This window comes from Daldinia caldariorum (genome assembly GCF_022478825.1).
Source record: "Daldinia caldariorum strain CBS 122874 unplaced genomic scaffold F4812scaffold_8, whole genome shotgun sequence".
Classification (NCBI taxonomy): Eukaryota; Fungi; Ascomycota; class Sordariomycetes; order Xylariales; family Hypoxylaceae; genus Daldinia; species Daldinia caldariorum.
This window is the reverse complement of record NW_025953044.1, coordinates 645,049-668,627: the sequence shown is the minus strand read 5'-3', so window position 1 is coordinate 668,627 and position 23,579 is coordinate 645,049. Positions and strand designations below refer to the sequence as shown.

Sequence of the window (23,579 nt, the reverse complement as noted above, 5' to 3'; positions counted from 1 at the left end):
GCATGAGAGAACTGTGGCAGCTTTCAATATGGAGTAGAGGAAATATATCCATTAATTATATATGAAACATATGACAGTCATTAATCGTTGACAAAAGCCGTAACGTTCTCATCTCTTCCAAAATAAATTCCAATAACACGAACTCTAAATCCTGAAGGAAAAATGTAAAAGAAACAGTCGTAAAACTAGAAGGGCGTATAGGTTGTAACTCTAGTCGTGTATCTCATCACGGTATCGTTAAGAGAGATGCCAAGCCAAATGGAAAAGAAATGTAGCTAAACCTCGCTTTCTATCCAACTCACTGCCGTAATCATATATCTCTTAGCGCATGTTCAAATAAATTCAGTAAGCTGCCTCCAGGCCGTAGGAACCCTCCGATAGTCTGAACAATGTCGTTAAATAAAACAGGATCAGGATCGCCGAGGGTTTTCCATGCCCCACCGACGTGCCAGCCATTCCCATTACGCGGGAGGTATTCAAAACTACCTTGTCTTGGAAGTCCATCAATCGCGGTATTGTTATTGCCAAGTGGCCGTCCAGAAAAATCGAAACGATCGGGGAGATACTCGATTTCACTGTCGTCGGAAACTGGTGAGTCGTCGCCGCGTACTCTACGTCGCTGGACACGCGGTCTATTGGACGATACATCTGAGCCAGAACGTCTTCGTAAATTTCCAGGTCGTTGAAACTGGACCAGTTCCTCATCGATATCTTCCTCCGATCGTTCCCCCATCCGGCGGCGATGTCTTCTGAGAGTCCGGGAAGACTTCGGCGAAAGAGGGATGAATTTGACTTTAGTTGCAGAGGGCTCTGCATCGACACTTCTCAACTGTGGACCGAGAGATCGGTGGTGTTCTTTTATACCATCTGAAGACTAAGTTAGAGCTGTGGAATTTTATAGCCTGCTTAAAATACTTTGATTATACAAAGTAGAGTAAACTCAAGGAGACGCACCCTTCTCAGTAGCCGTGCTCTGAGAGGCATCAAGATAGGAGTTTATGTCACCAGAGCGTGGATGACTCACATTTTCTGGTCCGGTTCGGTTACCCGAGCCAGGTGATGGTCCAGACGGCGGGTGGCCGGGAGGCGGAGGAGGCATATTCAGTGGAGATTGACCTGCGTAGTCTTGGGGGTTATATGGGGGGTAAGGGTTATAAGCATTGAAATTAGGGGTAGATGGATTAGGATGCTGCGTAAAGCCAACTGGGGGTGGACCGGTAGGTTCGGATGCCAGAGGCGGAGGTGGATAATATGCTCCACCCGAAGCGTGAGGTGGCGATGGAGGTGCCCCGGCGTGATAATCGTAATATGGATCATCAGGCGCCTCCTCTTCGTAACCTATTTCAAGTTTTAGCTACTTAGGTGATGCTATGCGGGAAACTTGGTACTACGTACGCCTTCGCTCGCGATCACGGGACCGTCTGGCTTTGCGTTTTTCTCGGTCTCGATCCTCTTTATCTAGTGACTTGTCTCGGCTTGCATCCGTGGATTTAGCTTCTCGTTCTTTACTCTTTTGGCGATCGTGATACTTCTTGATACTCATTGCCGCTGCTGCAGTGCCTATTCCAGCCGCAACGTCACGAAGCTTGCTACGACTTCTTTTCTTGCGAGCCTCTCGATCGGACGTGGATGGTGAGCGGTGATCGTGTTTACGACGGCGTCGTGGCTCTTCGGTAGCAGACTCGTAGGCCCCGATGGGCTCACTCCCGTATTCTACCCCGGGAACCACGGGAACCAGGCCTAATTCTCTATCAGCCGTAGAGTCTCGTGAATGCGAACGGCGGCTAAGTGACCTAGAACGGGATCGGCTCTTTGAGTAGCCTCGACCTCTATCGTAGTACTCGTCATCTGAGTCTCTATGACGTTCACGTTCTTTTGACTCTTTTCTTTCCTTGCGACGCTCCCACAGCTTTTCAGCTGCAGCGCCAGTCAAACCAGCAGCCGCAATTTCGGCACCTAGAGGGTTAGATACTGTCGCATCTGGAGGTTGCGAATCTTTTTTACTTACCAGTTCTTAGGCGGGACTTGGATCGAGATTTTCCTCGTGATTTGGATCTATAATGTTCCGCTATACCCGCTATAGCACTAATAGGTCCCGCTGTCAGCAGTTGGGTTATCATCATGATAAGTAACGGGAAGGCGGGTAGTAGGTAGTATTCAAAAAAAGGGGAGGAAAATCACGTTCGAAAATATATAGGAGGTAACTTACCCGGTTGCTAAAGCTGCCTTGGCTGCTTTAGACTTAGATTTGCTTCGGCTATGACTGCGGCCTGACCGACTTCGGGAAGTCGAATACTCGTCGTCAGAATAACGGCGTCGTGCTCGTCCACGATTTGCTTCTTCTTTCTCGGCCTTGTTATTCTGCATGTACTTAAGTCCACCAGCAACGGCTAAAGCAGCGGCACCCTTTATAATTGTTACTATATTCTGTGACATTGCTAATTCAAATTTTTGGAACACTTACGATGGCCAATCCGGTTGTTAGTCTGCTGCGCGACTTGCTCCGGTGTCGATGTCGATAATCGTCGTCGTAGTGATCGTGATCTTCATACCTGTCCTCGTGTCGATCCTCGTATGCGCTCTTTGCGCGACGCACAGCCTCAGTGCCCAAGGCTCCTAAGGCAGCACCAGCGAGAACCTTGCGTCCTCTATGCTCATGGTGCTCGCCATCTTTACCACCACGACCAGAAAGTAGGGCCGTGAGGCCGGCGCCAGCAAGGGCACCTTCGGCTAAATGTCGCTTCTTATGATGGTCGGAGCTAGAACTACGTTCCCGCGTTATGATCGTCCTCTTGATATAGTAGTCCTCGTCGTAGCCATCACTTTCATATTGGCGCTCGTCACGACGCCGTCGGTCCTCCCGACGATAATGATAATCTTCCTCCTCCCGGGGTTCCGGTCGAGGCGCAACTTGCCGACGTTCGTCCCTTAGAACAATATACGTCGGTTCTTGCCGCGGGAGTACGACGGGGGCAGGTTGGGGAGCTTCGTGGATAACAACCTTTTGCTCTGGAAATTTCTGGCGGATAATGACGGGCGCCGGCGCAGGTGGTGGCGGCGCGTAATACTCGACTTCTTTTCGGTATCGCTCAACATCAACATCATGGGGTTCTCTCTCTATATCAACACGGCGCTCAATCACTAGGTCCCGTTCTTTATAATCGCGAGGCTCTTCCCTAAAATCCTCTGTTTTTTCCCTAATTTGTAGCTCCCCATCTGCTTCTTCGCGTACGATACGTCTTTCAACACGAACATCTTCTCGAACATCTTCCCAAGGGTAAGCTTGTCGACGATCCCAGTAATTGTCACGAGGTGATGGAGAGGATGTCTTGATCTCCTCAACAACTTTGGTGCGAGAGTGCCTCTCGGGGTGATGATCGCGATCGACGTCACGCTCTCGCTCATATTCGACAGTTGTATAGTGGTCATGCGAGTCGAAAGCCGATCTGGGACGCTCGGGATAAGTTCTCTCAACACGGCGATCCACCTCCAGCAAATCTCCAGACGCACGGCCGGCATGGGAATGCGAGTGTGAGTGTGAGTGCCTTGATCTGCGGTCGTCGTCTTCTTCATAGCGATCCATGCGATCTCGCTCCACAACTCTGCCTCCACTTCCTACTTTGTATCGTCTCACAGTTGTGCTTTTGTATCTCTCATCATCAGACGAAGGACTATCTTCCCTTGTGTAGCGCACATCGCGCTCACGATAAACTTGAGCCATATTGTTGCGAATGCCAATAGCTCGGAGATAGTGACGTCACCGAAGCGCAGGTGGTTTGATTTCAAATAAAATTGCGAAGATGAGAATGAACGCGAATTATGAGAAATTATGAGGGGTAGAAGGTATATAGCTACCTAAACTAAACTAAATGATGACAAGTACCAAGAACTATATATATCGCGACTAGAAGAAAAGAAGACTGGTGACGATATGGGATGATGGAAAGCGTCACGCAGGACTTTCGCCCGTTAAGTTGGGCTCGAGAATGATCGGGAAGAGCGACAGATCCTGGGTGATGGGCAAATGGATGAACGGGTTCCCGAGGGGGCGCCGACTGTGACTCTAACGAGCAGCCCAACGTGGTTGGTTACTTGGCGTTCGGAGCTTTTGTGGAGGAGCAGAGGGAGGGGAGGAGTGAGACTAAATGACAGTATTGCAGTAGTTTGGTAGGTAATAAGTGATGTTAGTTGCTTCTCAACCTTGCCATGCTTGCCCTGCCTCGTGGCTATTTAGTCTCCAGGCTTGCCGGTTCTCCAGGTCCCCTGGATTCTTGATTTTCCTTGGAAGAACGTATGGAGCCCGCCCTTTTGCGCTGCGCCTTGGGATCCGTATGCGTTTGCAGTTTTATTTGCGCAGATCGATGTGGAAAAAAAGACGAGAGACCCTCAGCTTCCAAGGTTCAGATAGATGCGGGGTTCCCGAACTAATCAATATTCTGATTCGTCTTTATATCGCTCAGTTGTTGGTATCGAACATGAAATAACACAGCCGCGAAGCAATAACTAACATGAACAATTTTAGAGGAAAGTATTTAAGAAAAAATTGACATAGCCTCCGTTATCGATTGTATTGTAGGACTTATTTCTTATTACAGACTACCTAGGCAGACAGAGAGGGTTGTGGTTATTGCTGCTGATGATGATAAGAGGTAAGACATTTTTTTCATCACCTTGTGATCATTGTTTGGGCTGTGGCTGTGATAGCTTCTAGTCTCGCTTGCTGCGGTTTAATTGGTATTTAATTGGTAAGTGGGTTGAATTATGTGCATAGCATATGCAGCCTTTTACCCATGTACTATGTAAGTTGGGTCCCGTGGCCTATAGATGCGCACTTTCCTCTCCAGCTGCTTCTCAAATATTCTTCACGTTTTCTGCGCTTTCCAAAATATTCGTCAGGCCTACTAGGTAATGTTCTCGTGTTCCGTAGCACTGGAAAATAAGAAAGGCCAGAACTATGTCGTCATTGGGTTTCCTTTACGAAGTCTGGCCTCAACACCTGCTGCCCAGGTGCCTTATACTATGCCGGCTTCTCAAAACCGGGCCCGGCGGATTGAGTGAGGCGTTAGGCAGTTATTGTGGATCCTACCAACTTTTAGTGGTCTTTCACCAACAATTGTAACAACCTACCTCATCTTCGGAATAGTTTACAGACATTCCCAATAATTTGATGAGAAACCGGTTACATTCTTCTCAATTTTTCATGATTCACATCAAATCTTACTAATAAGAAGCTGAAGCCTCATACCATATAAGCTTACTCTGCGCTTTCAGCCCACTGGTAATAATCATTGTATTAATTGCTTGTTAGGTAATATACTGTATGTTAGGTACGCTTACCGTATGCCCGTTCTGCTTTAGTCCACCGGAGTCAAGTCTCACCACTGAAATCTAGAAATTCAATAGTCTACCCACTTGTGTATAATATTTCTTTTCTTGCCTACCTTATGTACCTGGGTACCTAGTAAAAGGATCCACGATATATCTGACCAGGCAGAATGGCGTCAAAAGAGTGCCTATTCCATTACCAAGCAGGTTATTTTGCTATACGCATAGCTTTACCGAATCGTCTCGTAGGCTATCGAAATGACTACTAGAATAATTATAAAATTTTGCTCTATATGGAAACTTTTTTTTGAATTTAATTTGTCTTTATATTCGCTAAAAAAAGGTTGGTGGAAGGAATATTGGTTGGTGTTAGGCACTTATTTTGACGGCATTCTGCTAGCTTAACTCCCACCGGCTAATATGTAGCTTAACGTTACCTACCTAGGTAGTTCAGGTTAACAACATTGTCAGATTCTAGGTTAAGGTTAAGTCCTTTTTGCTACCGAATTGAAGTATTATTCATGTATGCTAGGACTCTTCAATCACAGATACCCAGCTCTCACACATTGACTCATCCTTCTCTATTCCTGCGACACAGGTATTCAAAGTCTTGAGAATTCCAGCTTGCTTGCTTCCTAGGTCAGTGTTTGTTCGACCCTTGAAAAAACGTATTATGATTGACATGTACTCCTATTTCTTCAAACTTTTAAGATTCTCGCTCCGCATTCCCCAAAGGCCCATGGAGCAGCGTTGCAATTCTCTAAACAATACGGGTTCGGTTTGCAAAAGTCATCACCCTAGACAGGATAAATGGATAAATTACGGCAATTACCTGAAAATTAATTACCAACAATGAAGGGATTCCCATAGATGTTACAGAAAAAGTGCAACGTTATCACGACCTAGACAGGGACGGATGGCATCACAACGACTGTAGCCCTTCTTGCAACATTCCAGATGACGCGTCAAATGTAGTATTAATGACAGGACAGGATTCGGTTAATCAAGAGAGTAATTTACACATGTCGATCTGAATGGCTTCTAAGCTATGTGTACCTAGGTAGGTTACGTGTCGGAACCGGCAGGCTGAAACTAGACTGCAGCTCCCTTCAATTGACCAACCAGCATTCTAAACCTCTTCCAATGCCATGCGTCGCCTTGCCCTTTTGAGCCTTGGCAAAGCTTGTTCCGATGTTCCTGCATTACTTGATAGCTATCCAGTTTTGCACCGTACTACCTACCTGTTTGTGGCATCCGATAATAGGATTGGGAACAGATTTACAGCTGCATGAGCGAGGAGAGAGATATGTAGATTAGGCTTCACATATACCTTTTCGATAATTCGCCGAGAAGTTACATCCTCTAAGTAACTATGGGCATGGGCCGGTGGTTTATAGTTTTGGAAAAGGAGAAGTCTCTCCGCCTGGTCAGGAACACATGTATATATATCCCTATGACCTCCTCGTAAAACAAGAACTGAATCAAATCACTATCAAGCCTTCACTCAGTCATAAGATAATCATCATGAAAGGAATCGTAACTCTCCTGCTCTTCGGGCTCGCTGCCGCAGCACCTGTGAACCAGGAGTCTCAAAACCAGTGTAAGTCAGATCTTATCCAGGCGTCAATGATACACGACTAACGCGCATGATAGTGCCTGGTAAAGACGCAGAGGGTAAATACTATTCCCCCCCATGGGCTTAATTACACACCTATGCTAACATATGTCGTCTAGCTCACCCGCATCCTACTGGTTTGCCTACCGTCAGCTTTTCGCTTCCCCCACTGCCTACCTCTTGGCCATTCCCGCCACTACCAACTGGCTCTGGCTGTAAGATATTCCCATCTATCTGTCTATTCTATCATACATATAAGCTAATAAACCTTACAGTCCCTGGCCGTGAGTTGATAGATCATGATATCGCAAATAGCAATAAACTAATATAGGTTGGACAGTCCCTCGCCCTACTAGTCGTCCTCAACCAACGGGTCGACCGAAGCCCACCAGTCGACCTCACCCTACCGGTCGCCCTGGCCGCCCTACTACTACGTGTTAGTTACAAATCACAACTTACCTATATAAGGTATATATATATATGACATGGTGCTGTTATCTAACTTGCGAATAGCACCACTTCCCACTCCTACGCCGACAGCTTGAAATGGTGTAAAATGATAGGCTATCAAGAGCGCCAAGGGTACGACCTTACATTATATGGGCTATTATACTAAAGGTCTATTGATAGTTCGATTATATAGCAGAATATCGTTTGTACTTGGGGCGGATGTGACGGATTATGATTCTATGTCAACAAGAAAGCCATCCCATTAGGGGCTTGCCAAGACCTGACAACGTTATTATATTTTATTCTTGTATGCTCTATTTAGGTACTAGGTTACGTAGTTATACCTGGGCACCTAATGCTTACAAACTCAGGAGTGGAATTTTTATCTAACTACTATTTGATCGCAAAAATGGACACATATGGTTCCTTCCGTTACTAAGGTGGGCAGTTTATATTCATGACTTGTAGTTGCCCCTTTTGCCTTAAGATGGAAATGGAGGATAAGAATTATGCATCTGCAACAGATGAAAATCTAGAAAGCGCGCATGGCGGTATAGGTATAAGAAGTATCGCTGAAAAGCTACAATCGATCATACTCTTTTACTAACAACAATTTTACTATGAACGCAATCCTTTTCCTCTTTTCACATTTGCCCCTAATGGTACCTATATTATCACTATCACACAAATATCTGGTACTTACTAACAACTTATAACCTTACTCCGTGTTCTGCTTTTGGAAACCTACACCGAATTCCTGTATTTCCGAGGCGAACTGGCTATGACTTTTGCTTTGGAATTCGTAGGACTGGTGGTTTGTGTTAGTTTTTCTGCCACCAACCAATATAGAGGCGGCGGGTTGGTAACCACTTTTCGAATAGGCCTGCGCGGCAGTTGGTCAAGAACCAATGTTTTCGGTCGGCGACATCGGACTGGTATCTTAAACACTGTCTTCTAGGATAACGACAACCATGGAGTCAAAAACAAATATGAGCCTGCGTCCTAGTAGCTCAACTCCCTCGCTGAAAGCTGCGAAAAAGCGCCCAGTATCCGCTCATTCTACAGGGTCAAAATCATACCGCCATGCACTGTTGAAATCCGAAGATGTAGAGGAGCAACTAACCAGGGACTTGCCTATACCTCCGGTTCTAACGAAAGGCTCTGTGGAACTCACTAAGAGTAAAGTTACCATGAAGCAAGAACTCTCATCTGTATTGATACCAACAAGAAAGTCGTCAAATGCCGACCTCGAAAGTCAAGCACAAGCAATCCCTGCTCTTGACGAAAAAAGACGACCCGGCGTGGTGTGCATTGACCCTACGATACACCCCGCGGGCAAGCACGCGGAGATCCACCACCCTGGTCTAATCGTGGGCGCTGATTTCTGCGATGCTGGGCTTGCTGTTGAGCGTGATTCTCCCATCAGGACGCCACCGAGCAAGCCAGCTTCTGAGCTGTCTGATCCCATATTAACTGGCTGGGTACGTCGTGATCTTTCAGGAGGTGACATATGCGAAGACATGGTTGATGTTTCCGAGCATATTCATAACAATCATACCCACGCTACCAAAGTTCGTCCAGCCGTTGGGTTACCATTTACCAACGAAAAACACTATGGGCACTTTCATATGTCCAAGGTCAAACCCGCTTTTGAAGAAGCCGAGCAAAAGAAGGTTATCCACCAAAGCAAAGTTTCCACCCAAAAGGACCCCATTACGGAAGAGCCTTATGTTCCAGAGCAGATCCATCATGGCCATAGTCTTGCACCAAAAATCCGCATGCCGCAGAATACACCTAGAGCGAGGACACACCGTAGTGAACCGCACGAAGGCCACATTGGGGTTCAGAAAGTTCAGCCCTATCATGAGCCGGCATCTGCCACTTTCAGAACAGAGGAAAACTCAACCCCAAGGCTATCTGTCAAGAAGAATGCTCAACAGATTCAGGACTTAGAAAAATCGACTCCGTATTGGGGATTCCTACGAGGGTTTGGGAGCCAAGAGGGTGAAAAGGCCGAGGTCAACAGTGAACTTATGGATAACCCCATATCTCAGGCCGAAAATAGAGAGGCATTTCCTATTTCTTCATCGGGACCGATAGATAAATCTATTGGTGCGCCTTATATTGAACACCACCCTTCGCTAAGTGCTAGCCAATACTCAGCTTCTCCAAAAAGCTTCGATAATGCCTCTAAAGCTGTTGCAAGACTTACAGAATCGAGTGGCAATCAAGAAAACATCCGTTATACGAACGCAAGTATATCATCGCTTGGAAAATACTTTAGCAATAGTCCTTCGCAAGACAGAACTGCCCTTTCGCGCCACGGGCAAGACGTAGAAGTCCAAACATCTTCCGTTTCCCCAACTTCCTTTGCACAACCTACCGGCGGTGATAAGGATACTACAGAACAAAGCATATTGCCAGAGGGGATCGACGCTGGGCGTGCCGCAGCATGGTTTCGTCAATTTTTAGGGTATGAAGAGTCCAGTCCTTCAAACCTGACGCAACTACCGGAGAAGGTCCATCCTCGCCACGCCAATCATGACGATTACCCTGACGACAACGATGATGTATTGATTTCTAGAGCGACAACATTCTCAGGGAAAACCTCAAAGGAAGCCGGAACCATAGATACGGCCGTGCATAACCTTGAAAAGCTGCTTAGCGAAGCACTTTCCCTCGCCAACGAAGCTACAGAAAATGACCATTGCGGGCATGGAGATGATGGGGAGCTCATTTCTCGCCTAAAAGATACAACTGGGGCGTTTGAGAGCCATCCAATCTTATCAGATACACCAGAAATCCAGGGGAGAGACTTGACGAAAAACTCGCATCGTCATACAATCTCTGATGTACCGCCTGATACTGCCGTGGATACAGCTGGCGAGAAGGCCAACGACCCTGACACTTCTTCGAAGTCGGAAAGAGAAGAAGGTGAATTGGAGCCCGATATACGCAGCGGAAATGTCACGCGGTCAAATATACAACATGGATCGAATACCCGCGGCGTTCGAAAGTCCAGACACAAACATAGAGCAAGCGGTGAAGTGCGTCCTCAAGTTTATGGTGGGAACTATGCCTTGCCTATGCCACCGCCAGGTAATGAACTCAAGAGACGATACTTATCTCCAATGCCTCAGGCATATGAGGAGGATGAACCCACTGGTGTCATAAAACCACATACTAAGGGTGTCCCCAACAGCAGAGAAGTTAGAGAGTATATCCGTGTGTTTCATCAACCACCAATCACTCTTCGGAACAGTTCCAAGAACCTCAGCGAAGACTCTCTAGGAATTGAGGGTTATCACCGTCGAGCTGCTACCATTTCAGAGGGCTGCCGCAAAGATGCAGATGTGTATAGCTTAAATGAAACCATATCGAGTAATCAGAATGGATTGCCTTCTAAAGTCGGAAGAGTTCGGAGGAAGACGGCTCGCAGGAAAATTCACGAGTTGCGAAATATTAGTCTTCGAAAGAGATCCCACGTAAGTATCAGGGATGGTCAGAGATTCAGCCTTGCCAAGTCTGTGAAGCGACAGCCTATTATAGCTCGCGACTGGTCTCCTATTCGTAAGAGATTTGTCGCCTCTGTTGCATGCATCAGTACTGCCTTAATTGGCGTCTTGGTAGGAATATATGCAGGATTGGTGCCGTCAATTCAATATTTCATCGCGGATTTTCACCATTACTCGATCATTGGCAACGTCGTGTTATATCTTGGAATGGCTCTCACGACCTTTTTCTGCTGGCCGCTTCCGCTGTTACATGGCCGGAAGCCCTACATCTTATGTAGCCTCTGCATAGCTATGCCGCTTCTGTTCCCACAGGCCGTTGCAGTAAGCATACCCAGGTCTCCATATACCAGCATTTGGCGCTGGGCGTTGCTTTTGCCCAGAGCCATCATGGGCTGTGCTTTAGGGTTCGCAAGTATGAACTTTCACTCGATACTTACCGACCTCTTTGGCGCATCTCTAATGAGCAGCAATCCGCATCAAGAGGTTGTCGACCAATACGACGTAAGGAGGCACGGAGGCGGGCTCGGAATTTGGCTGGGCGTTTGGACATGGTGCTTCATCGGCTCATTGGGCGTTGGTTTTCTGGTCGGTGCTCTGGTCATCGACACCTTAAAACCATCGTGGGGGCTTTACATCAGCATAATGCTGATTGCAGTCGTTCTCCTTCTTAACGTGCTATGCCCGGAAGTGCGACGATCGGCTTGGAGACGTTCTGTGGCCGAAGTCAGAACGCCGTTAGGAGTATCTCGAAGAGTAGCTCGCGGGGAAATTATGATGCATCGAGTCAAGGATGGACCTAAATGGTGGGGACAGGAGATGTATCACGGAGTTGCTCTGTCTCTTGAAATGCTTCGTCAACCAGGGTTCGTTGTTATGGCCGTATATTCCGCATGGATATATGCGCAAGTGGTTTTGGTCATGGTTGTAAGTCTATCCCACGCTTCATGAGCTTGTGTTATCCGCTAACAATCTAAAGCTCCTGGGTTCTCTAACTTCTAGAAACTACCACTTCCGGTCTCCGTATGTAGGCGCTACTGTCTCATCAGTCGCCGTAGGTGCGCTTGCAGCTGTGCCATTCCAAAAGGCAAATCTCTTTTCGCGGTCTCGCTGGACAGGCCCGCCGACAAACGATATGACCTTTGACAGGTCAGTAACATGGACCTCACACCTCGTTCGACGAGCCATTTTCATTATCGTACTACCCATTGCCGGAATTCTATACACCATTGTTTCATCTGGCCCACCTATTCATCTAGCATTCCCCTGCTCACTCGCGGCTATAATCGGATTCTTGTCGTGTCTTGCAATAGCCGAGTGCAATGGCATATTGATGGAAACATGGGATTGCTCCGACCTTCAACCGGGTATGACTGGTCGAACTAGGTTGGGAAAGGATGGTATAAAGCGAACGAATTATTCATCTTTTCCCCGAGTGACCGCTGGATGGAACATCATTCACAGCATCGGTTTTATACTTGCTGCTGGAGCCACCGGTATTGGCGGCATAGTCACACGGAGTCTGGGACAGAGAGCTGCAACTGGCGTTGTCGCTTCCATCTTGTTTTTACACTCTCTTTTACTCCTAGCCGTGTTTGCTCGTTTCCGCAGGGTGCAAATAATACCCAACTCAAAGAGCCTGGAGATGGAAAGATGGACGGAAGAACGTCGAGACAGTTTACGCCGTCGTGCCTCCGCAATAGCTGCCGCCAAAGCTAATGGTGTTAAAGATGTCTCCGAGATCACTGAAGAAGTTGGTTAGAGGCCTATTATTCTTGGTAACCCATTAGAAAAATTCCGTCGCATGAATATCCTAGAGCTGGGTTCCTTGACTCGATGGAGCGAAATTCGCAAGAAAAACCGACTGATTGACAAAGGTATCCATCTCAATCGGCAGACGGTGAACTTAGCACGGGATGAAATTGACCGAAGACGCCATGAGATGATTGGTGATATCCACCAGGGCGCAGAAATTATTGGGGACATTGTCCGCAAAGCAAGCAAGCGGAGCAAACGCAGCCGCGGTAGTGAGCACGATGACACTTCACGCGATGACCCCGACGATATAGGTCCACTAGGTCCACCTGGGGCCGGACTTGAACATCAGCACGCCTCATTACCCCGTGAGGTCTATGTCGAGCGCGAGTGCGTCATGGGTCAAGCTGTGCTGGAAGAAGCCGAAGCTTCGTCATTGGACGACGAATCGGACAACGAGTCGGACGACGATCATGAATGGATACCGATGGACGATCATTCATCCCATATGATCTCCAAGGTCCAACCATACAGCGATTTCAAGAAGAAGAATCTGCGAGGCAGCGAATCTAATACGGGAGATTGTGTGATCGAAATGGACGCAACCCAGGGCGAACATATATCTCATACTGAACCAAAGGTTAGACCTGCTGAACCCGGGGGCTCAGAGCAACGCGGTGAAGACAAAAGTGAGATCAAGCCAGGCAAGGCGGAACTCGAAATAATAGCTCAGCAACATGGGGGTCACATGTTTGCGAGCAAGGTCAAATCTGCAAGTATGGAATTCGAAGATGTTGGCTTGGGCGGGAAATCCAGCCGTAGAAATTCGAAGACAACAAAGCAAGATTAATGAGCAGTGCAAACAAGGGGCGGGCGACCGGAATTCCGAAGTCGAATCGGAGGATAGTATTCAACCCTATATCAATATCGTTAGAGTACCTGATTTAGTAAATTCTCGACCTAGATAGGTACCTAATCAACTTTGAACCTTTTTCTCATTTTGAGTGTGTTTGTGTTTGTCTCTGTCTCGTCTATTTGTAACTCTTCTAGTCGTGCCGATACAGAACACATCTGTACCTAGGTACCTAGGTAGGTATGCATCTAAACCCTTATATGTAACAGGGAGTTACCTTATATCTATATCACGTTTTAATGCATAAGGAAAGCCATAGGGTTCTCATTCCCAGGTACTGACATTGTACGAACGGAAAATATAGAGTAAGCAAGACCCAATTGGCTCTTCGGGCATAATGATAAGCCTACGAAATTTGTTGAATCGCAAGTCATCAATTTTGATTTACTACCTACCTACCTAAGGTACCTCATTTCGTCATCATCCGAACTTATCCTAGGTACCTAAAATCAAGCAATGCTAGCAACCGCGCCATTATGAAGCTCTACGCCATCGGAGATCTCCACCTGAGCTACGAGTTCAACAGAAAAGCGCTGCAGGAACTCAAGCCGCACCCGGACGACGGGCTGATCCTATGCGGCGACATAGGCGAGACGGCCGAGCACCTGGAGCTCGCCTTCTCGGCGGCGAAGCGTAACTTCAAGGAGGTGTTCTGGTGCCCCGGCAACCACGAGCTGTACACGATGCAGTCGTCGCGGCCGGACCTGCGCGGCGAGAGCAAGTACGAGTTCTGCGTGGAGACGGCGCGCAGGCACGGCGTGCACACGCCCGAGGACGAGTTCGTGCGATGGGAGGGGGAAGGCGGGCCCGCCGTCGTCGCCCCCATATTCACCCTGTACGACTACAGCTTCCGCCCCGCGGACGTGAGCCGCGACAAGGCGCTGCGGTGGGCCGAGGAGACGGACACGGTGGCGACGGACGAGTTCCTGCTGCACCCGGACCCGTACGCGACGCGGGACGAGTGGTGCCGGGCGCTGGTGCGGAAGTTCGAGGCCAAGCTCGCGGAGGCGGCGGCCGCGCACCCAGACGCCGGGCTCGTGATCGCGAACCACTGGCCGCTGCGGGAGGACCTGGTGTACATACCGCGGGTGCCGCGGTTCAGCCTCTGGTGCGGGACCAAGGAGACGGAGGACTGGCACACGCGGTTCCCGGCCAAGGTGGTGGTGTCGGGACACCTGCACGTGCCGCGGACGGACTGGAAGAAGGGCGTCCGGTTCGAGGAGGTCAGTCTCGGGTACCCGAAGCAGTGGGGGGACGTGCACGCCTCGGGCAGGGATATCAACGACGTGCTGAGGGAGATATTGCCCGGGCCGGAGGCGCCGCTGGGCGGGGAGGCGGAGATGAGGTGGCGGAGGTGGGTGTGATGGAAATACTAGGTAGGGGTGGAGGGAGGTCAGAAGAGAGAAGGGGGGGATGAGCATGAGGTATGGGGCATGAGGTATGAGGTACGAGGTACGAGGACAAATACGGATTACATGCATGATAGAGGTATGAGATACGAGGCATTACATTGTTTCCCGGTATAGAGAAGGCATTATACGGCCCATACATTCTTTGCCCGCTTTTAGATTGTTCATCACCGTTCTAAAGTAGAGGTCTAGTGACACGAACTTAGTGTTTACGAGATCCGAATCAAGATAGATGAGATATAGAAGTTAGTGCACCAAGGAAACGTGTAAGTTTTGCTCGTAGCTTGAGATAGCCCGGCGCGGAAATCGATAAGATTTCACGAGAGCTTCATGATAAGTTAAGACTCTTAAGGAGGTAATTAAGGCAGCATGATAAGACGGAGTGAATGATTTTTAACGACTTAAAACTCCTCTAATATATACTTATATAGAATGTTCGTTTCATACCGGCAACGGAGTATGATTGAAAGTAGTAAGAATGGTAGCAACTTACTTATGATGACCTCTTTACCTAACGGCAGCAGCCAGTTCTTTAACATACTTGCAGGTAGAAGGTAGCAATCATTTTTCACCAATCATAGGTATATTTTAGTCGCTCTCACATAAATCAACCTACCTCCTGCCTAACCTATTAAATTAGGAGTGATCTAGTTCCCCTAGTAAATCATAGATTCCAACCAAATTCACTACCTACCGCTAGCTCCATGACTTAAGTACAAACTACGTAGCTCCAGCCAATCAAATAGCTTTAGACCGGGAACCAATGCGGAGGTAAGGTGGAGGTAATTCACATTACAAACAAGTCTGAGAGTAACGCCAAACCCCTCATACGCAATATAAGACAGCTAGCTGCTCACTCACATCTTCATAACATTAACCCGAAAACTCACTACCACTCAACTCACACATACACACACAGAGAAACACAGACAAACACCACCATCATGGTCTACACTATAGTCGTGCACCTCCGCGCCAAGCCCGGCGAGGAAAACATCGCCAAGCTTCACGCCAAGCTCAACGAAGCTTCAGCCATATACTCCAAGGACAAGGAGACCATATCTTGGTTCGTCAGTAAGTCGCACTTATTACTTATTACTCATACCTTATACCTTAAATTTTATATCTACCTCATACGTACCTACTACCTAGACCTGATCAAATTCTCACCTCAAAACTGCCAGTGCAATCGATCCACGACCCGCAAGAATTCACCATCGTGGAGCGCTTCGAGAACGAGGGGAGCCAGAAGTACCACCTCGAGAACCCGTACTGGAAGACCTTCGACCCCTTCGTCGTGCCCCTCCTCGAGAAGCCCATGGACTTGAGACGCCACGAGGAGTTGGTTCCTAAGCCCGGCGAGGAGGCCCTGCTGAAATAGACCATCTATCTGAAATCACCGCGATGAAGTGAATGACCTTATTACTTTAGGCACCTCCTTAGGCACCTAGCATGGGTATCTAACATAATAGAACTGACCTATTTATCACGACTAGTCACGTTATATGTGATTGCTGTGTATGCTTCGCATATAAGAGTGAGCTAAAACTTTAGGTACCTACCTAAGCCTTCGTATAGGAATGAAACGTTATCATGTACTACGTTGAACATAATACTCGGAGTTAATATTATATATCACTTATATACCCTATACGGCTGGCTTACTTCATAGTTCCGCTCATGCATTCAAACTCAATTCCCAACTTCGGTACCTAGGTAGGAGGTAGGTTAGGTACCTAGGGAAATATATCCAAGAAACCAGCGCTCCATTCATCATCATCGTCCAGAGTGTCCCTTGGGCATCTTCCTCTCCTCGAGCTCCTCCAGATCCTTCTTCTTGTGGAAATGGGGCGCCACCTCGTTCAACCACTGCGGCTTGATAGGCATACAGCTACGCATGTACTCCTTGTTGGTGAGCACCAGCTCGTAGTAAATGACCATCTTCTCCGGCGGATCTGATTTCATGAGCACCGAGCTCGGGTGGATCCACACCGTAGTATTGTTCTTCACGGTCCGGTAGCTGTCGCCGCTTCGCTGGAGTTTGGCCGCGTTCGGGAAGAAGCCTGCGGTAAGCGCCTTCTTAATAGGCTCGATGTTGGCTGAGCCGCATGTAGATGGCGCTACTTCCACACGTTCGCAGAGCTTCGCAAGTTGGTCGCGAACGTCCCGAGCGCGAGTTAGAGAGCGCTGCTGCAGGAAATTCTCGCGTGCCCAGATGGGTGAAAAGTCACTGTCAACCCACTGATTCCAGATATTCAGAAGCGTTAGATGATCGCCACCCTCCTTAACAGTAAAACGGTTGCGGGCGCTATCAGCGTGTATCTTCTTATCCTTTGGTCGGAAGAACAGGGCTGAAGCTTCGCTCAGCATGGATACAATCGACAAAACCTCGTCGACACATTTGAACTTATCCGCAGCAAGGACAGCCTTCGCAAGCATCGGGTCCGTAGGGAATTCGGCCATCTGTCTGCCAACCTTGGTAAGTTCTCCTTTGTGATTTAGAGCCTGCAGCGCGAAAAGTTGGTTTAACGCCCCAATTAAGGATTCGGTAGGAGGTGGATCCATAAATTCGAACTCGAGTAGTTGGTTAATACCAAGAGATTTCAGCAACAACACGACGCTGTTGAGGTTGGTTCGCTGAATCTCCGGTGTGGTTGACTCGTCCATTTCGTTCATATACGCGTATTTGGTGTAAAGGCGAAAGCATTTACCGGGGCCAACACGACCGGCACGTCCGCTGCGCTGATTCGCAGAGGCTCGGGAACACGGAACGACAACAAGGTTAGACATGCCTGTTGCTGGATTATAGACGTTCTCCTTTACGTATCCAGGGTCAATCACATAGGTAATTCCATCGATGGTTAAACTTGTCTCGGCGATATTGGTAGCAAGTACAACTTTACGGGCACCTTCTGGAGTCGGTTCAAAGATTTTACTCTGGAGCTCGGAAGGCAAATTGGCGTAGATGGGACAGATAATCAGTTCCTTGACTCGATTTCCGAGCTTTCTTGCCGTGTCTGTTAACTGTTGCTCTGCAGCTTCGATCTCGTCTTGACCTGTCAAGAATACCAGAATGTCTCCTTTTCCTTGAGTAGTGTGAATCTGGAATATAGTCGTAATAGCAGCTGTCAAATAGTTCGCTTCGGGTGCCGGGGTATAGTAAATATCGACGGGATACCTTCTTCCCGGGATGTTGAAAATCGGAGCGTCGTCAAAATATTTTGCAAATTTCTCAGCATTCATCGTAGCTGAGGAAATGAGCAGCTTCAAATCCGGCCGTTCCCTAGCCAAATCTTTCACTAAAGCGAGTAGGATATCGGTATGAACTGTCCGTTCGTGCGCCTCGTCAATCATCAAGGCTGAGTAACCTGCAAGATCTGGCTCCGTCATAAACTCTCGAAGTAACATGCCGTCAGTCATATACTTCAGGATAGTTTTATCGCTGGTGGCGTCTTCGAATCGGATGGAGTAACCGACTTCGTTGCCAACCTTGACTCCCATTTCTTCTGCTACTCGAGCTGCTACACTCATAGCTGCAACTCGTCGAGGCTGCGTACAGCCCACTTTCCTACCCCCTTTCGTATAACCGGCTTCGTGCAAGTACTGTGGTAACTGTGTAGTCTTTCCACTACCCGTCTCGCCAACGAGGACCAAGATCTGATATTGGTCAATTGCCGCGATGAATTCGTCCCTGTACTTATAGATGGGTAAACTTTTTCGAGTTTCTTGGATCGATAATGCTCTCTTCTCCGCAGCCTCGATTTGCGCTTCCAGGAACCTCTGTTCCTTATTTAATGTTTTCCCCTCTCCTGCCAATGTCGAGCCCAGATTCCACTGGATGTACTGCTCCGGATCAAGAACAGGGGCATAATCTCCTTCGTACTCTCTTTCTGCCCTGTTGATTTGGGCCTTCGCCTTTTGCGTCTGCTCTCTTTCCCACTCCTCGTGTTCGGTTACAAATTTCTCCTGGCCGTATTCGTCTCTTTCGACATATCGTTTATACAAGGCTTCTTCTTTTCGTTTCCTATCTATTTTCCCCTTCTCTGTGATGTAATCTTCTGGCATGTAGTACCCATCCCGGTGATCGTCTATCCGCAGTCGTTCTTCGGCTAACCGCAAAATTTCTCTGTTCTTCGCGAACTCGGCTTTTTCTCGTTCGGACAGACGCACGCCACTATTTAGCTCTGCCGTTTCCTCTGCGACCTGTTTCCGTAACAGTGCTAATCTTTCTGCCTCCCTCTTCTTTAGATAATCTTGTCTCGAGCGCTCACGCAGATCTGGCATTGCAGCCCTGCTTGCTGCAAGCTCCTCGGCTAGACGTTGTCTCTCTCTTTCGGCCTTGCCTTCACTCTTTGATTTGCCCTCATCTCGCTCCTTTAGACGTTTAGCAAATGCTTCCCGCTCGGCAACATCGCGCGCGGTATCAGAATCGGCTCCGTCGTCTTCCCTATCCTGTTCATCATGGCTCAACTTGACGCGTTTCGCGGCGGATTCTTTGAATTCAGGCTCCTCGTCGCGTCCATCGTCTGAAGGTTCCGGTTCGCTCCCTGGCTCCTCATCGCCCCACCTGTCGTCGAAGTCGTCGTTCGCGCGTTTCCGGATCGATTTCGATTTATGCCCATGCGAATCGCGATCGCGCCGCGGCGAACGATTCCGGCTACGACTCCGAGTGCGGTGAGACTTGTGATGGGAATCTCGATGAGAACTAGATTTTCCGTTCTCGTCCCGCCGCTTATTCTTGGATTTCTTCTCGACCTTTTGTGGGCCAACTTCATCTTCATCCATAGGGATGAAGGCGTATCGTCTGTTGTTGCTCATGATCGGTGTTTAATATCATATGCAAAGTGTAAATAGGGAGAGAATAATGCGGCGACTCGAATTATTAATTTCGAAGCATGTGGACAATTGATGGGAGATATATGAGTAATGAGCAAGGATGGAAAAATGTTGTTGTAGTCAGAAGCTCGTCACAGCTGCCTTGTATTTTTCTGGATTACAGATCCATACCTCCTTTGGAGTCACCACGAGTTAGCAGCCAATCACGATTTCAAGTAACGCCAAGATCTACCCACTTTTTAAAGTTGCAGGGCTTATCTTATCAAAGCGGGTCTTGCGCCTTAGCTTAGATGGAAGTTCTTACCACGTTGACACACACGTTGACACGCTGGTATTTTTGAAGGGTTGTTGCTTCATTTTTAGCAACCTAGCAGTACCTAGCTCAGGTACACATTACCTTAGCTACTATCCTTTCTTTGCATTCCTTTAGCTTGAATTTTCCTTATAAATTATTCCTTACCACTTATCCCCCCCCCCGGACGCCCTCAAGACACCACGTTGGCCCAATTCCTATGCTGATCTTCCGGTACCCATGGGAGAATTATCCTTCGGTGCTTTACACAGAACCGCCTATACTTAATATTCTTTCCAGTTAGCTTCCATATACCATACCTTCTTTTCTCCGAGATCTTGCATACCTAAACAAGGCCTTTGCAAGCCTACCACCACCACCATCACCATCACCACTTGCTTGGAATCATGTTATTCCATTGGGCAACCCTAGCATTGCTTTTTATTCTTGTCCAAGTCGCCTTTTGCGCCGAAGACTTTTATAAAGTACATCTCCCCAGAATTACCTAGTAAATTGGTAATTCAATAATGTTAACTGGTCCTTATTATTAGGTTCTTGGGGTAAACCGACAAGCGACAGATAAGCAGATCAAAACAGCATATCGACAACTAAGTAAAAAATACCACCCGGACAAGAACCCGTAAGTTTAGTTCATGCTAGGCCGAACAATCTAGCTGTGCGAATTTAGTAGCTTATGCGACATCTAGAGGTGACCCAACAGCGAAAGACAAATTCGTCGAGGTCTCCGAGGCCTACGAGGCTCTGATCGACCCGGAGTCCCGAAAGATCTACGACCAGTATGGCCACGAGGGCCTGAAGCAGCGTAGCCAGGGGGGCGGACACCACCATGATCCGTTCGACTTGTTCAGCCGCTTCTTCGGCGGGGGTGGTCATTACCAGAGGGGACAGCCGCGCGGGCACGACATCGAGATCAAGGTCGGCATCTCCCTGCGCGACTTCTACAACGGTCGAGACACGGAGTTCCAGTGGGAGAAGCAGCAGATATGCGAGGAGTGCGACGGCACGGGGTCGCAGGACGGCGTTGTAGACACGTGTCATCACTGCGGCGGCCACGGTGTGCGCATTATTAAGCATCAGCTGGCGCCAGGAATGTTCCAGCAGATCCAGACCACCTGCGACGCGTGCGGCGGTCGGGGCAAGACGATCAAGCACAAGTGCCCGGTATGCGGCGGCAACAGGGTTGTCCGCAAGCCAACTACTGTCTCGCTAAAGATTGAGCGGGGCGTGGCCCGAGACGCCAAGATTGTCTACGAAAACGAGGCCGACGCGAGCCCTGATTGGATCGCCGGGGACCTCGTTGTGACCCTCACCGAAAAGGAGCCCGATTTCGAGAACGATAACCCTGATCACGTGGACGGTGCTTTCTTCCGCCGCAAAGGCAACGATCTGTTCTGGCGAGAGGCGCTATCTCTTCGGGAAGCCTGGATGGGCGACTGGACCCGCAATCTTACGCATCTAGACGGCCACGTCGTGAAATTAAGCCGGAAGCGCGGCGAGGTTGTGCAGCCGGGTCATGTTGAGACTATAGAAGGGGAAGGCATGCCGATATGGCACGAGGACGGTGACTCAGTGTATCATCAGACCCAATTCGGCAAGCTATATGTCGAGTACGTGGTAATACTGCCGGACCAGATGGAGTCCGGGATGGAAAAGGATTTCTGGTCGGTGTTCCAGAAATGGAGAGGTAAGGTCGGGGTGGACTTACAGAAGGATAGCGGGAGACCGGAAGGCGCCGTGCCTATAAAAGAAGAGAAAGATGAGCTATGATGAATGATACCTGCCTATATAATTGATAGAGAGGGTGAGAGATATGAAAATAAAATGTACGAACAATGTTGCATATAATTAGCTGTGTTAGGTACCCCTAATGTATAAGGTGGTATATATAATATGAGACGACGCTAGAGAAACATGCTCAGAACAAGCTTATAACTTCTACGACTTTAATACGGTCTTTTTGGCACTGTGTGTGATGGAAGGATGCTCCACTGACTAGCCAATCGAAAAGTTGGAGATATTTTTCTGCCGGCCAAAATAGCTTTCCCCCCCTTAGCCCTGGCCCTATACGAATAATAGGAACAACTCGGTCCACGGTTGCGTGGTGCCCGCCTGTCGGTGCTAGGTTCGAGTTTTAATAAACAAGGCTTACGCATGCTCGGCTCTATAAATACCCCAGGCAGTCGCCGACCCCGGGGATCACTATCAACTCAGCAGTCCCCCTTTCCCTTTCTCTCTCTTTTTTTTTCCCTTCCCCTCTTACCTTTCCTCACACCACCCACCCTACCATCCCCTCTCCCCCCTAACCCCTTAAATTTCCTCCTGGGAGAGTCATACCTCCCACCTCCTACTACTCCCACCATGTCTCGCGCAGGCACCCCCCTAGCGAGCCTCCTAGGCCCCTGGAATATGCTCCTCATGTCGGCCTACTGCCTGCCGAGGACCCTCCTCAAGCTCCTGCGCGAGGGCAAGTACGCCGTGCTGCTGTCCCCGGGTCGGCTGCAGGACGCCTGGTTCAACGACTTCTGGGGCGGCATGGCGGGCCCCAACATCCGGCGCGACGCCGGCATCCGCGTCGTGCCCCTGCTCGAGGGCCGCGCGAGCGCCGGCGACGTCGTCGACAGGCAGGTGGTGCCGGGGCTCGCGGGGACCGTCGTCGAGGTCGGCGCGGGCGCGGGCCTCTGGGTCGACGTGTACCCAGAAGTAGCGTGCGTGCGGGCCTCGGGCGAAGGTGAAGGCGAAGGCGAGGCGAGGCGGAGGAACGTAGGAGGCAGCCGCGCGGCGGTCGACGGCGTAATCACGCGCGTGTACGGGATCGAGCCGAACCGGGACCAGCACCCGGCGCTGCGGCGGGCGATTGCCGCGGCGGGCCTGGAGGACGTGTACCGGATCGTGCCGGTGGGGGTGGAGGACCTGGACGACGCGACGAAGTGGGAGGGGCGCGTGGAGAAGGGCAGCGTGGACTGCATCGTGTCGATCCTGTGCCTGTGCAGCATCCCCGAGCCGGAGAAGAACGTCCGCGAGCTGTACCAGTACCTGAAGAAGGGAGGGCGGTGGTACGTGTACGAGCACGTGCGGTGCGAGCATAGCTGGTACATGAGGGCGTATCAGGGTAAGCTGTTTCCCTTGTCTCCCCCTTCCCCCTTTTTTTTTTCCTTTTCTCTGTCTTTGCTATTTTCCATGCACACGAAAAAAAAAGTGACATTGCTAACCTCCCGGCGATCTCTATACAGGCTTTCTCAACCTGTTCTGGCCGCATATGATCGGTGGATGCCAGCTTAACCGACGTACTGAGAAGACGCTGCGAGAGGCCGGGCCTTGGGGGAAGATCAACGTCGGGCAGCCTTCGGTCGAGCAGTGGCATCAAGTCATCCCGCACGTCATGGGTGTATTCGAGAAATAAATATATGGCATATATATCATCACACTAGCTAGCTAGTCGTGCGTACCTCCA

General features: G+C 49.1%; 7 protein-coding genes across 7 annotated transcripts; 6 read left to right on the top strand and 1 right to left on the bottom strand.

Annotated features, from left to right (window-relative positions):
• Positions 1-310: 310 nt before the first annotated feature.
• On the bottom strand, positions 311-3,721 carry F4812DRAFT_459208 (uncharacterized protein; the record flags this gene model as incomplete). Its single annotated transcript, XM_047937499.1, has 6 exons — positions 311-867; positions 955-1,338; positions 1,396-1,956; positions 2,009-2,085; positions 2,210-2,406; positions 2,465-3,721. 6 exons carry the CDS (start codon positions 3,719-3,721, stop codon positions 311-313), a joined length of 3,033 nt encoding a protein of 1,010 aa, XP_047790241.1.
• Positions 3,722-6,801: 3,080 nt separating this feature from the next.
• On the top strand, positions 6,802-7,794 carry F4812DRAFT_428123 (uncharacterized protein). The gene is made up of 6 exons (XM_047934163.1): positions 6,802-6,925; positions 6,979-6,999; positions 7,060-7,155; positions 7,216-7,224; positions 7,281-7,376; positions 7,454-7,794. Exons 1-6 carry the CDS (start codon positions 6,850-6,852, stop codon positions 7,483-7,485), a joined length of 330 nt encoding a protein of 109 aa, XP_047790240.1. The 5' UTR covers positions 6,802-6,849; the 3' UTR covers positions 7,486-7,794.
• Positions 7,795-8,361: 567 nt separating this feature from the next.
• F4812DRAFT_471262 (uncharacterized protein) lies at positions 8,362-13,507 on the top strand (the record flags this gene model as incomplete). The annotated part of the gene is made up of 3 exons (XM_047939074.1): positions 8,362-11,829; positions 11,882-12,659; positions 12,720-13,507. The coding sequence occupies 3 exons, from the start codon at positions 8,362-8,364 to the stop codon at positions 13,505-13,507; spliced, it is 5,034 nt and encodes a 1,677-aa protein (XP_047790239.1).
• Positions 13,508-13,885: 378 nt separating this feature from the next.
• Positions 13,886-15,538, top strand: F4812DRAFT_428120 (Metallo-dependent phosphatase). Its single transcript, XM_047934162.1, has one exon. It carries the CDS (start codon positions 14,047-14,049, stop codon positions 14,932-14,934), a length of 888 nt encoding a protein of 295 aa, XP_047790238.1. The 5' UTR covers positions 13,886-14,046; the 3' UTR covers positions 14,935-15,538.
• A 385-nt stretch (positions 15,539-15,923) lies between these two features.
• Positions 15,924-16,360, top strand: F4812DRAFT_459204 (uncharacterized protein; the record flags this gene model as incomplete). The annotated part of the gene is made up of 2 exons (XM_047937498.1): positions 15,924-16,053; positions 16,164-16,360. The coding sequence occupies 2 exons, from the start codon at positions 15,924-15,926 to the stop codon at positions 16,358-16,360; spliced, it is 327 nt and encodes a 108-aa protein (XP_047790237.1).
• Positions 16,361-20,380: 4,020 nt separating this feature from the next.
• F4812DRAFT_382332 (DnaJ-domain-containing protein) lies at positions 20,381-22,070 on the top strand. The gene is made up of 3 exons (XM_047932047.1): positions 20,381-20,592; positions 20,659-20,747; positions 20,815-22,070. Exons 1-3 carry the CDS (start codon positions 20,515-20,517, stop codon positions 21,893-21,895), a joined length of 1,248 nt encoding a protein of 415 aa, XP_047790236.1. The 5' UTR covers positions 20,381-20,514; the 3' UTR covers positions 21,896-22,070.
• Positions 22,071-22,486: 416 nt separating this feature from the next.
• Positions 22,487-23,528, top strand: F4812DRAFT_459201 (S-adenosyl-L-methionine-dependent methyltransferase; the record flags this gene model as incomplete). The annotated part of the gene is made up of 2 exons (XM_047937497.1): positions 22,487-23,237; positions 23,359-23,528. 2 exons carry the CDS (start codon positions 22,487-22,489, stop codon positions 23,526-23,528), a joined length of 921 nt encoding a protein of 306 aa, XP_047790235.1.
• Between the last annotated feature and the right edge of the window lie 51 nt (positions 23,529-23,579).